General features: G+C 37.3%; 1 protein-coding gene across 1 annotated transcript in view; it reads right to left on the minus strand.

Moving 5' to 3' along the window:
* Window positions 1-20,208, minus strand: part of ITFG1 (integrin alpha FG-GAP repeat containing 1) — a 78,391-nt gene that overhangs the window by 23,547 nt on the left and 34,636 nt on the right. The window contains exons 10-14 of the mRNA XM_005141677.4: window positions 15,117-15,289; window positions 7,413-7,563; window positions 6,856-6,964; window positions 2,319-2,362; window positions 812-890 (exon numbers count right to left, since the gene is read on the minus strand). Coding sequence (XP_005141734.4) covers window positions 812-890; window positions 2,319-2,362; window positions 6,856-6,964; window positions 7,413-7,563; window positions 15,117-15,289 — 556 coding nt within the window. The remainder of the gene's footprint in view (window positions 1-811; window positions 891-2,318; window positions 2,363-6,855; window positions 6,965-7,412; window positions 7,564-15,116; window positions 15,290-20,208) is intronic.

Genomic DNA, 20,208 nt, shown 5'->3' on the forward strand with positions numbered 1-20,208 from the left:
ACCTGTGTCTTCTAGGAAGCACTAGTAGAACCCCAGAAAGCAGTATAAACCCTAGGATATTCTAACATTAGACACTGCTTGAACCATGGCCTAATGGATTATTCTCTTTTTTGTATCCTTTTTTTTTTTACTAATGTAAACCATGGCATCTGCAACATCTCATGCAATTAAACCTCTAGTTAGGCTAAAATTTGCATGTAGCACTGCTGCTTTCCATTTATTTTGACCCTGTTACCTTAATGGTTTTTGGTACCTCGCAGTTCTTGTGTTATGTGAAAGGATGCAGCTATTCCCTCTATCTTCCTCATGTTACTTATGATTTTATAGATGCCTGTTAGCCTGCCAGATATAGTGAACAACTTCAGGAAAATACACCTTGTGTTTACTAAATACTATGTTGATTCTTTTTCATGTGGCTACAAGATTTTATTTAGGTATTTGAGGTCACTGTTGTTTCTTAGTATGTAATTACTAAGTAACCAATAAAAAAAGTAAGTCATTGGGCTCTCAAGCTATTTTACAAACTGATGATGTACCCAATGATTTTTCAGATTGGGTAAGATAAAGCCAACTGTTCAAACTCAAGCTGCATGAGACAGAAGAAAATATAATGCAATTGAACTGTTTCTAATAAATACGCAATAAGTAAAGAAGGAAGGGGAAGTTAGGGAGTTTTTGCCTTGTAAACTGAAGACACAATTCAAAACCAGTCCCATTTCACTCTGTAAACTTCTTCCCAACTCTTTAGGTTGCTGGTATGCATATAGAGACAGACCATGCCATGTGAATTCTCATTCTGAGATGATCTTACCTGACCCATTTTTCAGGTATCCATTTGCATCTACAGTAGTGTACATGATGTAAGGACCAGGCTGATTAACACCGAAAGGCTACAGGGGGAAAGAAAAAAAAAACAAGAAAAAACCCAACAGAATAGGCGAAGTTTCAGGAATGGAGAAAGCTATATTAAAGCTATAGTAATAAAATGATAAACCAAAAAAAAAATGTTTCTAGAGTAATGATTTCCTTTTGATATGGATAATTTCACAATTTGGGAACTGCTTTGGTCAGAGCATCATATGGAAATTCATTTTCACCCTAAGGCTAATTAGTTGGCTAAGTAATAATTTCTCATGAAGAAAGCAATACTATTAGTCCTCTGGCAAAAGGTTTAATGTTTCTTTGGAAGTTACAAGTAAAATGAAAACAACAAAAATTCAAAGAAATGATTGCATGTTCTGTAAAAGCATAACTCATTTCATACTCCATGAGAGAATACACTATCCTGATGGTCTTTCTGTACTGACAAATATTATACAAATTCAAAATTTTGTTATTATTTAGCTAGTTTTTATATAATTCATGCAAGTGTCTGAATTATAACTTGTCGAGTACCAATATCTATTTTAAGCAAATCTCTTGAGGGAGAAAATGCACTTCAACATCAAAGTACAGTTATGAGGAAAAAATAAAAAAAATTGAAAAAAGAAATCAAAGGGAGTTGTGGATTATGAATGATAAACTATAACAAACACAGCTAAGAAAAAAGAACAGGGAACATCTGCTGTGGTCTGGAAGGCAAGGGATGAGGGAGAGTTTTCCTTTTTTTTTTTTTAAATACCCTATTGAAGCTGATATTAAAGCATCAAATTCAGAAAAGATCTTTGAAATGAATTACAGAAAGCACACTAAAAGAAGAGATGATAACATGTTTCACACCATGCATTCAAAAATAGTAAGTTCTAAACCATCAGGGTAAGTGATAATGATGGCATCAAAACCTGAAAAATCATGATTAGAATGAAATGTATGGAGACTGCAAAGGTGATGTTAATGCATATCTATGAAAGATGGTTAAATAAGGTGAAAAGAGGGTGGTTGGTTGTTAGTTTTGTGGGGGTTTTTAAAAAATTATTATTTTTGCACCAAGGTGCTGGTTTTGGCCATGATGTACATTATGTTATTTTCTGACAGAGAACTTCTATTACAGTGGAGGCAACAGTGTTTCAATGAACTTGATAATGAAACTTTCACCACCATCTGTCATGAAGATTTGCTTTTTAAACCCTCTCTTTAATTTTGTAATTAAGCTAATAATAGTATCAACCCTCCTTATTATATCAGAAATTAAGCCCTGTCTTAAAGTAGGCCTGAAGAAAAAGTAGGTTCTGTATTTTCAAGTCAAAACTGAAATTCATATTTTTGCAGAGCTGCAGAGCTAACATTGGCTTTGATTCTTCTAAGTTCCATTTTTAGGCAACTTTCCCAGTGAACTTATTGGAAGCTAAACAGTAACGCAAACGTATAGTTACACTTACTGTTATTTTCCGAGGACAGTCATTAGAACAGAGGCCACTGAGAACTGAAAAAAACAAAAAGTGAACTTGTAGTGTTTATAGCAACAAGTCATCCTACAAGCACTACCTCTGAATCTGTCAAAGTATAGTAACAGGGTCAAGTATCCATTAAAAAACACAAAGAAAATAAATATCTTTATATGACTTATGCTAATTTAGGTTAGATATTCAAAGGAAGTTCTTCCCTGTGAGGGTGTTGAGGTGCTTGCACAGGTTGCCCAGAGAAGCTGTGGCTGCCCCATCCCCAACAGTGTTCAAGGACAGGTTGGGCAGGGCTTGGAGCAACCTGATCTAGTGAAAAGTGTCCCTGACTGTGGCAGCGGGTTGGAACAGGATAAACTTTAAGGTTCCTTCCAACCAAAACCATTTGTGACACTATAAAAAAAATCCCAATCTGAAGCATATTTCTTTGCAGACATTAATCAGCTAATCACTATTTTATCATATCTCACTGGATAGCCACCTTAAAAAAATAGAGATTTGCAAGTTAAATTCCAGACTAAAACAATCTTTTAAATAATGGACTATACATTTTATTCATTCTTCATTTCTAACTATCTAAAAATACTGGGAGAGATTCAGCTTTACTGCTTTAACTGCTAAAAAGGGAAAGGCTTTTCCTTCTATAAAAGGGATAGTTTTACAACTTGTTTTAAAGCATTCAAAAATCCTATAACAAATAAATCTTATTACCTATTTATTCTATACATTAAAAAAAATCCCATTTTCTATTTCTTCTATGAATTCAAAGTATTAAGAGCAGCTGTGTAAAATGCTACTTAATATCTAAAGCCTATGGCAGTTGTTCAATTACTTTTCTAGAACTTAATAGTTTCAAAAATCAGTTACATTACAGAAATACTTGATAACAGTTATTTGTGATCTGCTATATGAGAGACAAGTAAAGCCATCTGTTCTGTAACATAGAACATTGTGTTGCATGGGTATTAGAACATCAGTACTAAAATGGCTTAAAAACAAACAACACACACAATAATCTAAGGTGTCACTCTGATCAGCACCTCAATGGGTATGAGCAGGGAAGAGTATACAGACCAGGCAGTACAAAAGCCAAGTGAAAATGTAACCTTTCCATGAATTATGGTATCTGGAAGCAAGTGTGGCAGAGAGGAAAAAAAAAGATGTTTGGACCAGATCTGAAGGCAGGTCATCCTAACCACCAGTAGTTTTTTAAAGCATTTTATGTCTACTATAAGGCACAATGGAATTTTGGGTACAAAATGTTTGGTGACAGTGAAATACTAAAAGACACACTTAAGATAGTCACAGTGTAACAGTCTGATTAGAAATCATTCCCTGCTAGGGTCAGAAATGACAGCATTCTAGTGAAAGAACTTTTCTATTATTCAGTGTGCAAATATCAACAAGGAGTCCCAAATTACCATTCTTTGCCTATGATTTAAAAATGTTGAAATCTCCAAATACATAAAACCCTAGTATTTTTCTACAGTGAATCCAAAACCTGAGCAGGTAAGATGAATGTGTGACAAAGCAGAATTTGAAGACTGTATGTATCTACAAATAGACTTTTTAAGCTCTAAGCTTATTTTGTATGTTATACATAGGTGTGTATGCAAGTGGAACCAACTCTTCACATTTTGATTCAAAATGGCACACTGCAATTTGCTGTTCAGTTTTACTACTGGAACAACTAATCTGGCCAACATTTGACATCAGTTGTAAAAAGCAAAACTGCTCTTATTGTCCATATGCCAAATACGGGAACACAATACATTTACTGATATAGTAACTTACACTAAGCATGTTTTGTTAGCATCCTGGGTTGAGCAGTAGCAGTTATTTTTAATCCTTCTTAGTAGCTGGTGCAGTGCTGTGTTCTTGACTTTCGGCCTGGGAACAGTGCTAATAACACCAATGGTTTTAGCTGCTGCTCAGTAATGTTTACTCTGACCAAGGACTTTCTGAGTCTCATGCGCTGCCAGGGAGGAGGGGAAGCCGGAAGGAAGCAGAGACAGGACACCTGACCCAAACTAGCCAAAGGGGTATTCCATACATCATGCTCATTATATAAACTGGGGGCAGTTACCCAGAAGGGTCAGATCACTGCTTGGGTTGGGCTGGATATTGGTTGGTGGGTGGTGAGTGGTGGTATTCTCTTCCCTTGTTATCTCCCTTATCATTATTATTATTGGTGGTAGCAGTAGTGGTTTTGTGTTATACCTTAGTTACTGGACTGTTCTTATCTCAACCTGCGGGAGTTAACATTCTTTTGATTCCTCTCCCCATCCCTCCAAGAGTGGGGGTAGGAAGGGGGGGGAAGTGGGCGAATGGCTGCGTGGTACTCAGTTACTGGCTGTGCTTAAACCACAACAGTTGGAAATACTCTCCTTGAGTCATAGTAAAAATATTTTTAGACCACTTATTATTTCCCTTTTCCTGTGGTTTCTATGCAAAAATACACCCTAAAAGGGTGCTGAAAAAATCCTTGTTCCAGGTTTGATTTACACAGGCTGAATCAAAAAGCATATTGCAAAGTATTCCTTTCCCCATTAAAATATCTCACAGTTAGTTATAATGCTAATATGGCTTTGTGAAGTTTGAGATTTTTCTAGAGGATTTTATGCATGCTTGTGTGAATTACACTACCCATACACAGTAATATTTTAAAGAAGGCTTCCATCAATATAGCAAACCATTATAAGGTATTACTATGAAAATAAAGCTCAGGCTAAGGAGAAAGTAATAAATGCATCAGCCACCACTAGCAGCTGCTGTTCTGTTTATCCTATGGCCTGCACAACGTGTACTTAGAAAGATCAGATACATTTAAATAACATGAAAGAAAATACCGTTTTGAAAGTGAACCTCTACTTGTTCCTACTTAGCTTTGTCCCTGGAATCCTAGAAACAACCTGATTTTTCACTTGTTCTCAAAAAAACAAGGGACAAGCAGTCAGGTCAAAGCTTAACACCTTTGCAATTGAAGAACACAGTGGAGTATGTGATTTGAGAACCTAATTACTCTCAATTACAAATATCATAATCTAACTCTAGCCTTTTAAGCCAAGTCATTACTTCACACACCCTGCCATTCTATGCTTTTACAGTGTGTTTTGTGCCATGTGGTCCTTTAAGGCTGAAACCACCAAACTGATTCACATGTGGAAATAAACTGGCTCTCATAACACATCACATAGTATAAGCAAAATATACACCATGCCAGTCATCACTGAAATGAAACCAGCCCATTTTGTACTAAATTCTGCATAATTTCCAGATGATAGAGAAAAGAGCTCCAGTAAAGTAGGCTTGATATGACAGAGGTAAAGCAGTCCCTGCTGGAAGGCACAGATGAAAATAGGTGCAGTTGGCTAGCCAGGTTTCTGAAAACAGGCAAGATAAAAATGCAGTAACTGCAGGTAAACAAAGCATGCTCCTTCAAGTGAATATTGCTGCAATTTCTTCCTTTCTGTCTCACTATGCCATGCATATAAATACATGCAAACATAATTATGCTTTTCCTCAAATCACCAATTTATTAAATCTTCCTTCAAATTTTAAATAGCATCAAAAATAAAAAAAATGTATCTATGCTGAAGATATGTGCAGATCTAATGCTACTTTTATACTGACATTATGCAAATACATTGTACAAAAGGTTCATGGAAGGGGCCCCATAAGCTCAGTAGCTCAACCCTTTCCCTCAAAACCAACTGAAGACACTATATAATTTATAAATCTAGCTGTCAGGACATCTAATGTTGGTAACTGCAGTTTCTCTAGGAATTTATGTTAGTACTTTGCAAACTCCCATTGAGGAAATTATTCTTACTGTTTACTTTTCATAGTTTGTTTCTTTATGTTGTATCCTGCATAGGACATTCTTCCCCTATTGTTAGGCAACATTATGGACTGAAGACATGGGCATTTCTCTCTTAGGCTGAATAACTTGGTTCCATGTGCTTTTAACCTGCAGATTGTATTTTAAGACAGTTAAATTCTTGGTTCCTTCAGAAGCCAGCTGAGAAATGAGTTTTTAAAGACCTAGTATCTGTCTTAAGCATTTTGCGGGGATGCAGAAGGAAAGGTCCAGGATGAAAGAAAACTTTAGCCTGTCTCTAGTTACTGAGTGAAATCAGACATCCATACGTGCAAAAAAACAAAAACAAACCAAAACCACACTGGGGAAATGATAAACACTTATTTAAAGGTTAACACTTATCAGGTCAACACTGATACTAAACACCAGCAAAAGTATCGAAAACAGTGGGCAGAATTACTTTGAATTTTAGTAAGTACACTAAAATAAAAACAAACAAAAAAGGTTGAAATGAAACAAACCAAATTTATCTCATCTCAGATTCTGCAACAAGGCTTCTGCAATCCCTAACATTTTTCACTCTGATTTTAGTTTTCTAGAACTATCAGACAGATCCCTACCGCAATGCTAACATATACAGAGACTCAAATGATCACATACTTCTCATTTTGACTTGATTATACAGTGATAACTTACCAATAACTTTAACAAAATAGGCATCAGCTTCAAAGTTATTTTTTAATGTATGGATAGCAAAGTCCCTGTTGGAGTAGCCTTTGCTTAACACAATGATATCCAAAATTCCCTAGGAGAAGAAAAACATTTATGTTAGAAAGCTGATTTACTCTAGATAATATCCAAATTTGGCAAAAAAATTCCCTTCGAGGTACAAAGAAAAAAAGACAAAAGTGTGTGCAGCAAAGTTGTCACCTTTGTGCCTTTGCTATTATTTTAGGATCTTTCATTTTCATGAATATATGGCAATCAAGAACAGAGTGCTCCATCCACATGTAACCAGGACCATGCACGTGGCCTGTGGCTTCATTCTTGCTGTTGAAGAGGGCAGCCCAAGGAGAGCATATGGAGGGTCAGCAAACTTTTAGGCAGCGACTGGATGCTGCAAACTGCTCGCCTGCAAGGGAGCATCTCAAGAGCCCATTTCCAAATGTTTCTACATGGATGTTTGCCAGTGTCACATACAGATACAGCAACACAGAGAGATGCTGTTTGCTGTAGAAAAGGGTTGAACTTACATCCTCGTATATGTCGAAGAAGGTTGCTATCACCGCATCCTTGATTTGATTTAGATCTGAGAGCTCCCAAAAAACTTTAAACATGCGATGTACACTCTTGCAGCTTATGTTATTGCATGGGACATTTTCTAGTAAAAATGCCTGTTGATTGCTGTAAAACACATACATATATCTGTATAAAACAACTTACTTGCTATGAAAAGTCTAAATAATAGACATTACCAAAAAATTGTAATTAACTATTTTAAGTCTCCAGAAGTTAAATATAATGAAAGCAAAGGTAGCAGCCACTGAATACTTTAAAATCCATTAGCATATACATTAACTTTACAGCAGAATTACAACCACTATGTCACACCTAACTTACAACCAGTGAATACACTAAATAAATGGGTCCAAATCAGCAGAAATAATTTAATTCACCATCAACTCAAAGGAGTATGTATGTATACTTTCTTCTAAAACAATTACAAGTGTACTTACCTGCCATCTTCCTTAATCTCTCCATGGTTCTTCAGCTTAAACAATACTTAAAAAGTGTCAGCGCTTTTTCATAATGTTATGACAATCTCTTCCCACCCCAGCTCCATTAATCAATTGTCTTACGCACTACATGATGCTTTACACAAATTTAAACCAAACCTCTGTTGATATGTTTTCTGTTCTTTCAAAGCAAAATCTAAACCACAAAACCCAACCTACTAGCACAGTAAGAATAGGACACGATAAACCAAATTGGACATTTGCTGACATATGACAGAGATAGAAAGATAGGCTGTAATACTAACCCTAACCCAAACCAACCAGAGTATGAGGTCTAGTACAGCAAAATCTCCCTTTCAAAGAATTTATCTAATACATACCCGATGGTCAGTGCTAGACAATGAGTTTGTTCATGACTAACCCAATGACTAACAGCATTGTCCACTGTCTCCAACACCATAATGTTGCCACTCTCAGTGGAACTGTGAAAACCTTCCAACTTTACTAACCAGGAGTCCCACCCTGGTCTGTGTCCTGGGAGCCTGCTAGAATCCATCACTGCCTTGGCAATGGGAACAGATGAAGTTTGAAGTTTCCTCCTCTCTTTCTGGTGGCAGAGCCATGAGGTAAAGCAGTGTTCTGTAAAGCCAGCTAAACGTGGCAGAGCCCAGGACAGTAACCCAAACCAGCTCTTCATACTGACCTTGAACATACTGCTATTTCACAGTAGAAGGCTTTTTTTTCTGTATCTTAAAGGCATCCAGTGCTTCCAGGATGCAGTGTTACATAAGCACACACATCAGCATTCTCCTTAGGAAAGTTTTACTTTTCTTTGTTTCTGTGGTGTATTTCAGATACTTTGCTACTTGCAAGAACCATATCCTAAAATATTAGTTTCTGAAAGAGTTAGAGAAAGGCAAAACATTTTCTCTGAGAAGAAAAGTTTCCGACACTGAAGTAAAAGAGTTTGCCTGCTGCCAAGTTAATATTTCAGAACCTGCAATGGCAAAAACATAGGATTTCATTCTTTGTAAGATGTGTTAAAGGTGAATTGGGATATTTAAATATTTCTCTCAAAACCTTGTTATTACATGTCTTAAGATTCTGTGAAAAATACACAAGTCAGGCTTTTATTTTTCTGCTATATGCTTATTGAAGCTTAATAGGAATAACCCACTTTTAACTACTTCACTGTTAGAAGCAGGAGTATATTGACTAGTGTCTGGCCAAAATGAAACGGTGACATGCAATATTTAAGACATCATATTGTCTCTATCTTAGAACTCATAACTTGAAATCGTTAAGTGCTCACATTCACTTCATGTACTGTGCAAATATTGTATCAGATTAACAAACTATAAGATAAAGTGACAACCTGAGCTAAGGAAATTGTTTCAGTTTCTCTTTTTCATCATCTTGACATACATTTCATTTTAAAATTTTGAGGAAGTTTTACAAAGATGCTTTCTTTCAATTCACATTTTTCAAATTCTCAGAAATTACTGTACTTGCAACCTTCCTCACATCAGTAAATATGAACAGCCTTAGCGCTTTAAATGTCAATCTAGTTTTCGAGGTGAGCTATGTGCGAAGTTTCACTGAAGGCTGACTCTATTGTAACCAGTTGTTTTTGTGCACAAACTTAAGCTTTTCATGTGTGCCACCAAGTGATTCCCACTTGACTCAATACAAGATAAATAATTAACACTGAAATGAAACGTTAATAAATTGTTTTAGGTTTTGATTACACAATACTGAACTGTCCTGGGTACAGCTGTAGCAGTTATTTTTCTCCTTAGTAGCTGGTACAGTGTTGTGCTTTCGACTTTGCTGGAAACAGTACTGATAACACACCGATGTTTTTAGTTGTTGCTCAGTAATGTTCACTCTGATCAAAGACTTTCTTGCCTCATGTTCTGCCAGGGCAGAGGGGAAGCCGGGAGGAAGCATAGACAGGACACCTGACCCAAACTAGCCAAAGGGGTATTCCATCCCACAGCACGTCATGTCTGGTATATAAACTGGGGGGAGTTACCCAGAAGGTCCAGATTGCTGCTGGGGCTGGGCTGGATATGGGTTGGTGGGTGGTGAGCAATTGTATTCTCTCCCCTTGTTATTCCCCTCATCATTATTATTATTGGTGGTAGCAGTAGTACTTTTGTGTTGTACCTTATTTACTGGACTGTTCTTATCTTACCTGTGGGAGTTACATTCTTTCCATTCTCCTCCCTGTTGTGGTTTAAACCTAGCTGGTAAGTCAGAACCATGCAGCCACTCACTCACTCTCCCCCACCCCTTCCTCCCCCTGCTCCCAGAGGCATGGGGAGGAGAATAGAGAGAAAGTACTGGCCACTTTTCTCATTCAGCAATGTCCAAGGCCAGCTGGATGTCTTTCACCTCAGCAAACTGCCTCAATTCACCCTCTCCTTCAGCAGTTTCTGTAGCTTCTTGTTGGGGACTCCATACAGCTGCATTCTATCTCCAATGCTTTCCCACAATACAGCAGGACCCATCAGTAAACAAGGCATACTGCTTTTCACTTTCTGACGGTTTATTATATGGTAGGACCTTTTCAGCATGCATCACCTCCTCCTCTGGTGACATTCCACTTTCTGGTATACGGCACCGTGGTATAGCTGTAACTTTGGCTAGGTTGGGTCAGGTGTCCTGTCTCTGCTTTCTCCCGGCTTCCTCTACTCCCTGGCAAAGTATGAAACTCTGAAAGTCCTTGGTCAGACTCAACATTACTTAGCAACAACTAAATCCATCAGTGTTATCAGTGTTGTTCGTAGGCTGAAAGTAAAAAACACAGCACTGTATCAGCCACTAAGAAGGAGAAAAATGACTGCTACTGCTGAACTGAGGACATTCCCCATCCCTCCAGGAGTGGGGGGAGGAAGAAGGAAGGAGTGAGCAAGCATCTGCATGATTCTGAATTCGATGAATGGGCTGGGTTTAAACCACAACATGAACAGTAATGGAAACCAGAAAACAACAGGAGCAGTTGCAGTGCCCTACTGTTTGCAGAGGGAAGAGTAATCAGCTGTTTGCTGCCTTCTCAGCTGTTCAGTACTTTCTTGGAAGAACACCCAACATCTGGCTTTGGCCTTTGAGCTGCCAGTTGAGTCCTTGTGTTACTTAGGGCTTTAATACACAATCATCACTAGAGTCAAGGTATCTACCTCCATGTTTTATTTCTGCTAAATTCTACAATTACCAAGGGCAAGTTGATGACATATTATTATGAGCCAAATTTTAAAGATTAACATCATCATAAAAGAAAAAAATCTCCTTGTAACAATGAAAATTATGAGCATCATTAAATGACAAAATGTCCCTGAAAGTCTACTGGAAAATACAAAACCAGACTCAGCTGCAGTGGTAAAACCTTAAAATCAATGCTGGAGTGCTACAAAAATGTGTAACAGTAGATCACCTTAAATATTGAGAAGAGGCAGAGTAAAAGAACTCTGAACTAAGACTAGCATATCACTCATAACATGCTATTTGCAGTACTTTTAATATTTAGGTGTACAGACCAGTATGTACACAGTGGCAGCTAAATTTTATGTACTACCTGCATAACTTTATCCCACAAAGCCTATGAGTGATGCTCAATAAAGTATAGAGTTGTTTACAATTTGTAACCTTGTGATGAAGTTATCTATGCAGCAAAGCCACATTTAATGAGACTGAGTAACTATAGGCAAGGCTTAACACCAAAGACTGAAGACTTACCTGAGCTTCATTTTAACATGTTTCTCTGCAATGAGAATTAAATATTTACTGCTTAATTTCATACACCTCTGTCAGTTTTAGGCTAGTTCATTTACAGTTATACAAGGGACATCTGAATGACTAAGATCTTACTCCAGGTATTCAGAATAATTTAGTTTGCCTCTTTCTTTTAGATCTGCTCAATTACAAGGTGCTCATCAATCCTACATTTAAAAGAAGTTCTGTATCAAACTTTTTATCTGACAAGGAACAATGAACAATGATCTAGGAAGACATAATTTGGTCAAGAGTCCTTTTAATTATACCCATATAAAGGATTAACATATAATTGAAAACTCAGCATGAATACTTGGAAAACTGTCTAGAAGTCTATTACATTCAAAGTTTTTCATTCAGTTGTCCATACCCAGATTTTTTTTTTGTTGTGTGGCTGTTAAGGATGTCTCCTTGCTGTCAGAACATTACACACATTATTAACAATTTTCCTGACTTACTCACCTGGAAGGACAATAAACTAATATTATACCTATCATATGTTTATTTCAGTGTTTTGTAGATATTTTTAAGGATTTGATCTGAAAGTGCTTTCCTGTACTGTGCTAAAAGTGTAATTGATTTTAATCATATTTTTCCATTGTCACGTGTATTTTCAAATTAATAAAATGGTTTCTGCCTCTAATTTCTTTAAGTTACAGATGACAACTAGAAGCTAGGCTTCCTAGACTATAGCACAGATTAAGGTCAAGAGTTCACAAAAATGCTTTTATCATTTAATCACCATAATCAATCACTGAAATTAAGGCTGTAGATGTAGCAGGAAAGGCTTTAGAGAAAGAAAAAAGCAGCTTGATCCAGAAGTGTTTAAAATCAATTAAATAAGGTTTTCATTTTAATTTGCTCTAATTTAAGAGGAGCTTTTAATTCCCACACTATTTTAATCCTTTTCACTCTGTGACCAGTTACACATTGTGAAAGAAAGTAGTTCCTTAAGTTTCTCAGAAACAATGAATTAATATTAATCTGAAAGTGACATTTCATTGGGGTGCAAAAACTGTGAGTTTAACTGCCATCCCAAAGTACAAAGAATCTGTTTCCATTACTTTTCTACAAATACTAGGAATACACCATGTTAATGTGCAATACATTTCTTAATTTGCGGTTTACTTTTTTTTGCAGACTTCCTCAGCTCTCTGAACTTTCCTTTTGACACCTTGTCAAACCATCTGCCAGTACCTTCAGCCCTTATGCCTTACTATGTCACTCCACTCTGAGGCCAATTTCCAAAATAACTTCAAGATGCATCCAACTGAATAAACAAGCTTTCTCAGAAGCAAGGAGTGCATCACAGTATTTCATTACAATAAGGTATAGGTATCTTCCTGACCTTTTACAGAGTAACTATTTACAAACTATTTAAATGTTCACATTATTACACTGCCATATTTATACACCAGGCAGAGGAGAGAAGCTCCTAAGAATCTTAAAAGATAAAATAACTTCAAATCAATTTCTGAACTCTATGAATCTTCACAAAGCCTTTCTAAAGTGTACTTGCTATCAGGGTACACACTTAAAAATAGCCTACAGTACCGCTCAAAACAAGATTTGTGGGGCTTCAGTAAAAACAAAGAACAATGTTACAGGTTAGATGTCTTCGTATTCTATGGAAAAGGAAGAACTTTTGTTCTAGTCTGCTCGTTAAGACAGTCTACAGTCTTTATGCAGTGATTGCTGAACTGAAGATGCAATCTACCAGTTGCACAAGGCTATGGAGTAAAAACCTGACATTCAGGGCCCCCGTGCTTTAACTTCATCTATGCAAGTTCTGGGCACTAACGTAAAACCTCCTTCTCCTCTGCTGTATCTGAATACAAACAGCTGCTGTGCTAGTTATTTTCAGGCTGAGAAGTACAGAGACAGAGCTCAGCTGCTCACTGTCTTGTCTCTGAATCACATGCAGGCTGAATACCAGCATGTGGCTCTTCAAACTGGGTAATTTTCAGATATGTGTCAGTATCGGAAGAACTCTTAATATAAAATGTCTGTGTGTGATTACTATTTAGGCAACCACTAGAGAATCTGTAATGAATTCTTTAACTTCAGCATCTAAATTCTGTCTATATACTGTTTTAAGCACCAAAATGAGCTCCTCAGTTGTTTTCCTTACTATTAAGTCAAACTATGAACCTGCATGCAAGCTTACCAAAAATACCATACAGAGGAAGACAATAAATACATGTGTAAGAGACCTATTCTGCCTTTTAATACACTAGTACAAGTATTTGTCATAGATCTCTGTAAAGAAGATGTTAAGATTCCATAAGGTATTGATTAAAAAAAGAGGATACCATATCTAACTTTACATCTCTTCAGATCCTGGAAAACCCAGTTTACACAGCATCAAGCAGACTTCGAGTCAGGGCATGCCATGCTGCATGTATCCTGTCTGTAGTGAGTGAGGTTCACTGGTGCTATGGTCTCTAGTGCTCTTTCAAGTTTTTCTTAGAATTAAACAAATCTATTCATCATTTCTACTGTCAAGCAAACGGATGTTCACATGAAAACATCACATGAAAACATGCTTCACTTTAAGGTAGAGACAAGGACATTCTAGTGGTATCATCACCAGGTGCCAAGTGAGAGCTGCCTGCCTACAGGCTTCTCCACTGCTATCAGCTAGCTAAGTCTGTCCTGTAGGCAAATGGTGTGTGCAGAACAGCACTGGTGTGACCCTACTCAGGTCAACCAGTATGTGGATTGCTAACTCCTCAGTGTACAATAACCTCCCTGTAAGCACCACTGCATGTTCTCTCCTACCTAACACAAGAAGGTAGCAATACAAAGTACTGGGGAAAAAACAGTAATGACAACAGACAAAAGAAAGAAGGAGAAAGATTACACTGACAAATTCAACAGGAAAATGTTAGGAGTTTCCCCCATCCTTTTTTTTAGGGGTAGGGGAAAGTGTATTTATTTCAGTTAAATTTGAACAATATAATATCACTGGTGAGTTATTAGGTATGTCTAAAATCCATGGCTCTCAAAAGGGGCAAAACGCTATTGAATTTTTCAGTAGTCAACAGTGGGTATCCACTCCATGTGACAGCATGCAGCAGGCTCCCCAGCTCTCAGCAGCCAGTGTTACTAGCCAACACTGAAAGCAGAAATCAGGATTATACAGATGACTTGGGAAAGGAAAGAGAAATAATAATCTCCTATTATCCAGGAGTGGCTAAAATGGTACTTCATACTCCACTCCCTGGTGTGATTCCCCAACAAGAGTCCCAGTTCAAGCTTATACAATTATGCATTCAGAATATACCTTGTAAATGCATACCTTTTTAAAAATGAAACAGTTATCAGAGATCAAAAGTCATGCTCAGTAGATAAAATGAACAAGATGCACTAAAATAAGTAATTTGCATGATAGATGATTGAACATGTATTTGGTGATCTTTTTTTCTATGTTTACATATACTCTACCTTCCAGATGTGTTCTTTAGTATAGCAAGAGCATCTGGGTAGCCATCCATATTGTAATCTCCAATATGAAGTGTAATTGGAAATGAAGTTTCTGTTGAAGATTTGTCACTTTGATATGGTACGAAGCCCCAGAGTGTCTCTTTATTTCTGAAGTCTTGCAAGACTGGAATCCACTGTAAAATAAAACAAGTAAACAAAAAAACCCAGCTAAGTAAAGAAAACCATTTTCTTCATTTAAACAACCTAGTTCTTTCTAAAAGAGCTGATATATATTTACTACATAAGGATTCTTAACCATTTAAAAATTTCCAAAGAGGAAATAATGATTATTTCCTACCATTGTTACCAAATGAAAAAATTCAAGGCTTTTTTTATTCCAGAACAGGGGAAAAAAAAATAAATAAAAGGTTGTAAGAATAAAGGACCTGTGTTTTGAAAAGTGTATGGAAATATGCTGGAACAACTTCAGTGAAATTCAGGTTTGCCTGGAATCTATACTAATCCTCAAGTATAGGTAAGCCCAAATCACAAGTCCCATTATTTTTCCTCGAACGGCAAGCAATAGGCAGCATTAAAGCTGGAGAAGGGGTTCACCCTCATTAAATCTGTAGACAACACCAAATTGGGGGATACTGTTGATATGCTTCAAGAGCAGATGGCCATTCAGAATGGTAAGAATGGGTGAACAGGGACCTCGTAACAGTCAGTAAAGAAAGTCCAGTACAGGGGAGTAAATCCCCACAAACAGTACAGGCTGGAGACCCACCTGTTGGATAGCAGCTGGTTGCCTGGGTCCTGGTGAGCAGTAAGCTAAAGCTGAGCGTGGCAGCTATGACAGCATAAGAACATACTGCACTGCAACTGCTGCCTATGCCCCTCCTGATTGAGGCAAGTCATCATTTCTTTGTTTGGCACTTGTTAGTCTGCGTCTGGATTCTGTATCCAGTTTTGTGCCCCACTGTTCAAGATCTGAGAATACTGAGTGAGTTTACAGAAGAGTCAGCAAGATGGTCCGACAGCAAACATTTACTTAAAGGACAGGCTGAGGGTACAGCATTTGTTCAGCCTTCAGTACAGAAGATTTCAGGGGGGGCTAACAGTGGTCTTCTAATGCCTGCAGCAAAAAGAACTGAGAAGATGAAGCCAGGCTTTCTACTGAGATACAAGATAGTAAGAACAAAAGATGATGGTCTGAATTCAGTTTTGTCCTGGCTTGAAGCAGGAGGCTGGATCTCCTAAGGTTCATTTCAGCTCGAATGATTCTATTGTACATGGATATTTAGAAGTTCATGAGCTTCAATTCTCCTTCTATCTCCCCAACAGCACCAGATACGGAATCATTTGTTAAGAAATTAAGACTACTGAATCAAATAAAAAGTACAAAAGAAATGCAAAGTATAATTTTTACAGGAGAAGAAATAGAATGTATCTGCACTTACTTTCCACCAAGTGCTGAAGAAGTGCTAAACAGCAATTGATCTTAATTAAAATCAGAAGTAATTTTAGGAGTTGGTATGAATCCAAAATACCAGGGTTAACACTTCAATGCTATGGAAAAAATCAGTGCCATTTTTAAAACCAGAAGTAGTTTCATATGTCAATTAACTCCCAATGCCTTCAAAAGGACAGAAGGGTGCCATCTTAAAGGACCACTATTACCAGCATCAAAAGCACTTACAGCATCTTAAATGTTTTTCATCCAAGCCTTAATTTAGCTATTTCAGGAACCGGAATGAGATCCCTGACAGCATGGTTGCCTGCTGTGGAAAGACTCCCTCACTAACACAGTTCAGTAATCAACACCATTCCTGCCATATGGCAGGAATGTGTGAGACTTGGACCAGTCCCTTGAGATTACCTACAGCCATGTGTGTATTAGAGAAGCCTGCAGGGTTACTGAAGAAGTATGCTAAGGTCACCTTTGGGTATCACACATGGCTTAGAAGCCTGAACCAGTCCTGCCAGACACTGCTTATACTTACTGCATGTCTGCCTATGTGAGTGGTGGCATCTGAGCTGCAGTGATGACCTACACCACACCTGATGAAAACTTGAAGCTGAAACTAAACATACTTTACCCTTGCCCCACCTCCCCCTTCCCCCTGCCCCCATGCATGCCCATGTAGTTACTGCTAGCTGCTGAAGGTTTGGAAAAGTCCAAGAAACAGAAAATAAGAAAAAGACTCTTAACCCAAGGAAAGTTTTTCAAGGGGTTAGATTTCTTAGCACTTACTCGTCATGCAGAAGACAGATGAAACAGTATTATTGCAAACCACTGTAATTTTGAAAAACACTGACTGAAATCAGAACCATACTTTACACAGTACCATTCACACAGTCATTGCAATGAAATCCAATTACATCCATCATACACTTTCTACATGTTCCCATGTAAGGTAATTCTATTTTAAAGAAAAAAAAATAGTTTTCAGGCATAAATTTGAATTTATATTCTGTTTTTACTCAGAGTGATTCACAGAAGTCAATTTATAGTCATCAGGCCTACAATATACAAAACAACAGGTGAGCAAAACAGAAACATCCTCTATTGCAACCAAGCATCATCACTCTATATGTTTCAGAATAAGACTAATCCATCCCGTGAACCAGTTGTGGAACTCACAACTGCAGCTGTAGAACCTTTTAAAAACATCATTCTTGTTCAATGTGCAACCAGAGCATGCTCTGGCATTACATGTAACTTACTCTGAGAGTTTAAATTCAGAGTAACCCACATCTTCGGTAAACTCATTCTGTATATTTCTTTTATAAATAGCAGTATAACGTAATCATGTGCAATGTAATGCAAGAGTAATTGTTTATGTGCTTCAGAACATACATTTCAGTATAGAAAGCAAAAAAAATATGTTTGTCAATAATATAAATATCCTACTTCTTTTGTGTTTGATAATCCAGACAATTACTTTAGGGTTCATGTGTTCTGTTCTCATTTTAATAGCAAAGAGACTAAACCTATTTTTTTTCCTTTCACTATAAGATATAAATAGGTGGGTATAATGAGGACACACAAAGCTATTTTTTGCTGTTTTCTGATCATACGATTTCTATTACCTAGATCAGATGCAAAAACATACTGAAAAATGGAATGAGTATATCAAAAGGAAAATTTAAATGGACAGATAAAATTCAGAAAAACAGTTTTACTTCTTCCCTTTCTGTAAAATTTAATAGCGTAACACCACTGATGTTATTTATAACATTTATATATGTATTTTTAATCCTTCAATTAATGATTTTGTAGGCTAAAATAAAAAAAAATCCTCATTTCAGTGCTTCAAAATTTGTTTTCCAACTCTTGTTTTAAAACAAGCCTAAAAAACAAAAACTACCTGTTTTTCAGGACATAGAAGAAAATGCTTTACTGCCCTGTGAAAATGGGGTCTTTTTCATTTTGAAAAAGCTCTCAGGTACTGGACTAAAATCTAAAGCTTGTTGCACGTACCCTACTAAACTCGAAAAGGGTCTATTTCTTTCTTTCCACCTTTTCCTAGACATTAGGAAATGTATAAAAGCCTTGCTCTAAAGCCTTTCAGTAGGTCTTTGATTCAAAACTGTGGAATTAACACACCTCAATTTTTAAACTATGGCTAAAACACCTATGAAGCACAAAACCCTACCCAGCCAGCTTCCCTCTTCCAGACCACCTAGCTCAGGCAGGGAGCCAGCTGCAAATCAGCATGCATTTGGAGACTGGTAGCCCTTTCTTGGCCAATACATTTTCTGGAAATGTCAGGGTCTCTCCTCCTTTCAATGACAAACACTTTGCTATCGTATAGAGCAATGAATATCAAGAATGGCCACGGGCCACAGCAACAGATGTCATTTTCCCTGGGGGCTCCTGCTCTACTGTACACATGCACTGCAGTTCAGCTGCACATAAAGAAATCATCTGATTTCAGGCTGCGTAAGGTTTCTGGTGCTTATGAAGGTCCCCTGAATTTCATACACAATTGAGCAGCTACTATTGCATAAAACCAAACTAAGTTATCTATACATAACAACATTAACTTACGGAGTTCAAGCCCAGAAGACAACAATCTAAAACATTGATTTAGCAAGGAAAAAGTAAACAGAGCAGTTGATGTTGGAATGTGTCTCAGAGGCCCATAGCTGCTTTGAGAAAGATGAGCAACTTGGAAATAATGAGATGATCCTGTAGAATCCGAGATTTATGAAATTGCAGCTGCAGTCTCCCCTCCCTGCCACCGCCTTCTGATGGCCCTTAAACTGTTATAGAGGAACAAGGAAAAACTTCTAACACTGACCAACTGCAGCTGATAATCAGTGCTGTCACAAACTTCTCTAGCCTAGAGAATGACACGACAAAGACCTGTGATTTGCTGTAGGATGTACCACTGCATTCTGTTTCAGAGCTGCTAGATTTAGAAGAGGAATAAAGCTATAACCTTTCCATTGTACAAAGAAAGGTTACAAGAATCATCAAGCCATAAAAAAACCCTCCAGTGAAGGGACTAAAATATTGCTGTTTGGTTCAGAAAACAAAGGTAAAATCATACTGAATACTTGGCAAAACTGTAAGAAACATTAGTCACCTCTAAGAATATCATAATATGTAGACTTTCCACAGTAAGTATCATGGACTTCTAAACATTTTTCAGGGAGAACTCAGCCTAAATTTTCAGAATGTAGATGAGAGATCTGAATCATCCAGAGCCTGTAGCTGTTGCAGGTGAATTAAAAGAGCCTGAATTGTCCTAAAACCTGCCACAATCTGAAACAGCACATGGGATTCTACTTCAGATCCAACAGCAACTCCTCTGTCACTATGGAAACATTCACATTTTCTTGAAATGTTAGTAGATCTGCATCTCCTGAAGTCTCTCAGTGTTTGTTGGCCTTACTTTTGCTCTGTCATCCAAAGAAGAAAATCTACCAGAGCTATTTCGAATACTCATAAATATTAAATAATTAAATAAATGAAAACCTATGGTGAACGATTATCCCTGAAAATAACCCTCCTGGGTCTGCTTGGCTTTCCAGTAGCCATCCAGCTGTGCCAAAGATGTCATGAGAAATATACTGCAGAATGACAGACATCAAACATGACCTT

Source organism: Melopsittacus undulatus, chromosome Z (genome assembly GCF_012275295.1).
Source record: "Melopsittacus undulatus isolate bMelUnd1 chromosome Z, bMelUnd1.mat.Z, whole genome shotgun sequence".
In the NCBI taxonomy this organism is placed as follows: domain Eukaryota; kingdom Metazoa; phylum Chordata; class Aves; order Psittaciformes; family Psittaculidae; genus Melopsittacus; species Melopsittacus undulatus.